Below are 4889 nucleotides of genomic sequence, written 5' to 3' on the forward strand. Positions count from 1 at the left end.
CTGAAACAGACCGGAGCTCAGTGCGATGGCACGTCAATGTGTTCAGACAGAGCAAAACATAACTGTGATCTTTTCTTCCTCATGCCGCTACTGGAAGCTCCCCCCACCCCCCAGCGCGAACTGGAGTGCCCTCCGAACAAAACCGTTGTCAAATCCTCAACGTATGACCTCCAACCCAGGTGCCGAGTGCCCCTGCCACACTTGTTTACACACCTGAGAGATGCATCCTGGAAGCTGTAACCTTAGGCCGGGACCACGTGTTGAAGCATACGAGAGAGACGGTGTGACCAACCAAGCTGGTAGAGGAAAAGCACAAACTTCAACACCAACCCGAAGTTAGGATCCGTGGTCCCCGCCCGCCAGGGGCCTTCTCTTGAATCTTAGGGCCCAGCGCCCCCCAGCTGAGAGCCTGGGTGTAGGCAGAGCATGAGGGCGGTTCAGGAGAAAGGCCGCTTCTTTTCCATCGCACGTATTTCGAATCTCTTTTTATAATTAATGTGCGTTACTTTCATAAGAAGGGAGGAGAGAAACGGCGTGTGCCTGAGCCTCCGCGCACCCAGGGCAGCGAGCTGCTTCCCCGCCCTTGGCCAGGCCGCCTCGGCAAAGGCCCCCGCTGCGACGCGGGGGGCTGTCCCCGCCCCCCACCGCGGATGCCTGTGACAGCCACCTGTCCCCGTCTCTGCTTCCCCGCGCAGATGCAGAACGTCATGTGCGACTTAATCACGGAGCTCGGCGACCGCAGCGAAGACCTGGAGAAGCGGATCGGCAGCCTGGAGGCCAAGCTGGAGCACCTGGCCGCCAGCTTCCAGTCCCTGCCCCTGCTCATCGCCGACGCCCTGCGCCAGCAGCAGCAGCAGCTCCTGTCTGCGGTCAGCGAGGCCCGCGGCGGGGGCGTGGCGGTGGGCGCCACCCGCGCCCCGCCCTCCGACAGCCCCATCGGGGTCAGCTCCACCTCCTTCCCGACCCCGTACACGAGTTCTAGCAGTTGCTAAACGAGCCTCCGCACTCCGGAAGCATCGCCCATAGGTCTTAAGATGCAAATCGACTCTCCTGGTCACTTTGCCAACGAGGGACACTGAGGCCAGGGAACGGAAAGACGAGAGACCGAGCTGACTGGCTGGCTCGCCATCGCGCGTGTGCTTGGTTCGATATGCCTTGAAACCAGAAATCTAATCTGTTTTCGGTGCCTCTACTCGGGAGCAGGAAGCGGAGGTGACAGGAAGCGACGCCTGTGGCAGGGCCCTTGCTGCAGAGGTGGCGGAGAACAGAAATCCGCGCTCAATCTCAGGTGTTCACGTGGGGTGGGGGGACCGACGCGCTGAGCTGGCCAATGGCGCAGCCCCGGGAGGAGGCTCGCGCTGGGGGAGGGGCGTGCCAGGCTGGGGGCGGGGCTCCTTTCCCCGGTCCGGTCCGGTCCGGTCCGGTCCGGGCACGCCTCCCTCCTTTCCTTTTGTCTGAGGGAGACTCTGGATGACAAAAGGAAAAGAGCTGCCCACAACTTGCCAAAACTTCATCCCATACCTTACAGAATCATAAAACCCAATTTGGACGGAAGAAAAAGCAGCTAGATTTTCCATCCGATATTAATACCCATATCAACTGTGTTTGCAAGTGTGTGTGTGTGTGTGCGCGCGCACACACACACACACACACATCCCACATTCGACCCAGGTCTTTTCTTGTTTAAACCCGACCCAAGTTTAAAGGGCCCTGGTTCCTTATCCTGCGCACGGTAGGCACTCTCTAGATGTGTGTTGAGGCCATTTGGATGGAGCGGGTGCTTTCGGTTCCAGGGGTTTGCAGGCGTCAGCCACACCCCGAGCTGCAGGAGAGAAGCAGGGCCCTTCAGCTTGTCCCCGGACGTACGCCGAGCCTGCCCAGCCTTAGATGCGTGCCAGGCCCACAGTGTTGGCACTCTGGAGGGATGGCAGCCTTCTAAAACTAACAGCCTTGCCAGGTTTTCCCCTCGTACCCAAATGAGCCGTGTTCCCATGGAGCGCATGACCCGCTCAGGACACGTGACGCCTGCGTGAACGGGAGTACTGTCCGGGGATTCCCTCGGCTGGATGTGGCCAGCGACAGGTTTCCAGGCCCAGGTGTTAGGAGTGCAGAGGGGTCGAGTGCCTGACCTGAGAGCTGCTCAGCTGGAGGGAGAGGTGACAGTGAGTAGTCCCTTCCACCTGATCCAAAATCACCTCAACATGAAAGATGATGAGAATCAAGCGAGCCCTTAGGGAGCCTTGCGGGCCAGGTGAGATGGCATGCGTTTGTCAGTAGCCTATCCTACTGTGCCACGATAACCTCGGTGCCAAAACGGGCCTAATGCATCCCGAAGTCCGGGAGCCTTCAGAACATCAAGGTCCGGTGTCAGTGTAATGACAGGCATCGTGAGGACAGGGCCTCGGGATGCAAACTCTTCTCATGGCTCCATGACCTAACCACACGTAACGTTTGTGATGTGGACGCCACCGTGCTATTGGCCAGCTTCTCATTCCGAGGTCTTTGACTTCTGCTTGCCGCTGACCCCACGTGCAGTATTTCATCTGCTCGGGGCGAAGCAGCAGGGTGTCATGTGTGTGCAGGTGCTCCGCTGGGATTCGCCCTGCACGGGACGTCATCGCCACCCCGAAGGTAGTGTCTGGCTGTGATTTCCCCCTGCAGCACCAGCCTGCTCCTTCCTCTAAGGCAGTGGTCCCCGACCTTTGTGGCCCCGGAGACCAGCGCTCCTGTGAGCATCTGATCCCTGGTGATCTGAGGCGGAGCGGAGGCGGTGATGCTGGCGCCGGGGAGCGGCTGCAGACACAGATGAAGCTCCGATGGCCCGCTGCTCACCTCCTGCTGTGCGGCCCGGTTCCTAACAGGTCACGGACCAGTACTGGTCCACGGCCGGGGGTTGGGGACCCCTGTTCTAAGGGCGAAGGTAGACCACCCTAGAACTAAGGCCACTCTTTCGAGGAGATCTGGTCTCCTGCTAACCTTCTTTCTCTCTCTATTGCTGTTGCGATTCCTTTAACGGGCTCCCGTTTATTTCCGAAGATTTTCTCATTCGAAGATTTTCATTTGGCCACCACAGATGCCACACTTGCTGTCGGCCTTTTTTAATCTTGTTAACTATTGATGCTCTGAAAGCCCCCTCTCCTTTTTTATGTCGCGGGAATGGTGCTCCCCTTGTTCGTGACAGTTCAGCTGAACACTTAAACAGACGTGCCCACAGGTGAAGCAACCGTGCGGTGTCTCTGTGGCTTCGGTTCCATTTCACAGAGCGAAGGCCACAGACGGCCGAGCCGAGTGTGCCTGTCCTGACCTTTCAACTGACAGCCCTCGACTATTTGTTTCTGCCCCCCGTTTCCGTCCCGCTGCGACCCTGTGGCGTGTGTGCGCGTGCACACGCGTAGTGATTCGGTTTTCCTTTCAAACGAACGACAGGCGACACTAGTTGATCCATCCCGGTCTGTGGACAATTCTTTAACCCATCGTTAACGCCATCGGCGTCGGTAAGCCCTGGCCGAGCCAGCAACGCCAGCGAAGGTTGAGGTCGCAGTGTCCTCAGTGGGCGTTCGGAGCCTGACTCGACCTATTGGTAGTGCAATAGCAATATATTGTTTTATCCTTGGCAAAGAACACTTAATCTTCCCCACCCCCGCCCCCCACGAAGTGGTCCAAGCTGCGTGTCGATCCTGCAGTGGCAAACGGAAGCTGTACTAGTAATTCAGCTTTAGGCAGGGAGGTCCGCATTTTCCTGCAGGTACAATCAATCCTTGATGACTTAGGTATCGACTATCCGGGGTATGGCTTGCCCAGGTGTTCTTCCTCCAGCCCATCTTTTGGCTAACCCCACTGCCCCTCAGCATCACAGGCAGATGGGAAAGGGGGCAAGTGGATTCTCACACCATGCCTTCTCGTTCCTTGTTTTCAGGTTCGATGGTGGAGGAGGTTTAATTATCTACTCAAGAATTGGCTATATGTAAAAACTGTGAATCATGATAACCTCACTCCAGTACTGAACTGATTGAGTTCTGCCCGCTTCTGGAAGGCTGGACCAGTGACAGAGCCCCTGCTTTAACTTTTCTTTTAATTTAGTGACAGGTCAAAGAACCCTCATGTTCCCTAAAACATTTAGACACTTGAATTAAAAATACAGGGCCACCCCACATCGCTGAAGCCATAATATAGTTCCATGTACTGTAAAGTCAGGGGTGTACCGTGATGCTTTAAGGCCACGAATCTCAGTGGGATTCCAGGACATAGCATCAGTCGGTAAATTCTACCAGACTAGGGCCCCCCTCCTCCTTAGATTGAAGTCCAAATAAAAACCACCTTCGGTTCAAAGGCCACCTGTGTGTGATCACCACGAATAAATGGTCATAAAGTATCTGAAACTGCTCTTGCCATCCTCATAACATGTGACTCCATGGAATCACATCTCTAGAAATTCTTAAGCCAAAAGAACGAGAAGGGAAAGGCCCCGAGTCACCACTGCCTTCTGGCTTCAGCAGGGACCAGTGGTATGACAACCACCTCGTAACTTAGGAGGTGCAGAAGACGTACGTGCACGTAAATTCTAAAGCACTGAGCAGGTGCAAGCTGTCATGACTTATTTAAGAGCAAGAAGGAACAGCGTGGAAGAAATACGATTTTAATCTGTTTGAGGATTTCCCCCTCCGATTCTCAGTAATTTCCTTGTGAATAAGTAATGATGGAAAAGGAGAGAACTAGAGACTCAGAATCAGAATAAATAAAACTCCTGACACTGGATCCACACCTTTGGCCAATTAATAGAACCACCTCGTACCTCAGCTTCTCTGTACTTAAAATGAAGATAATAGTTATATTCTTAAGTACAAAGTATTCAACAGAGTTTTAAAAATGGAATCGCTGTTGCCATCAAC

At 54.9% G+C, this 4889-nt stretch overlaps 1 protein-coding gene across 3 annotated transcripts in view; it reads left to right on the top strand.

Annotated features, from left to right (window-relative positions):
• Positions 1–4625, top strand: part of KCNN3 (potassium calcium-activated channel subfamily N member 3) — a 26334-nt gene extending 21709 nt beyond the window's left edge. For 2 of the 3 annotated variants that reach the window (XM_011366441.2, XM_023534324.1), the window contains one exon: positions 696–4625. In XM_011366441.2, coding sequence (XP_011364743.1) covers positions 696–992 — 297 coding nt within the window. In that variant the 3' untranslated portion in view covers positions 993–4625. The remainder of the gene's footprint in view (positions 1–695) is intronic. The other variant, XM_023534325.1, reaches the window with a different exon arrangement.
• Positions 4626–4889: the final 264 nt, after the last annotated feature.

This window comes from Pteropus vampyrus, unplaced genomic scaffold, assembly GCF_000151845.1.
Source record: "Pteropus vampyrus isolate Shadow unplaced genomic scaffold, Pvam_2.0 Scaffold124, whole genome shotgun sequence".
Taxonomy (NCBI): domain Eukaryota; kingdom Metazoa; phylum Chordata; class Mammalia; order Chiroptera; family Pteropodidae; genus Pteropus; species Pteropus vampyrus.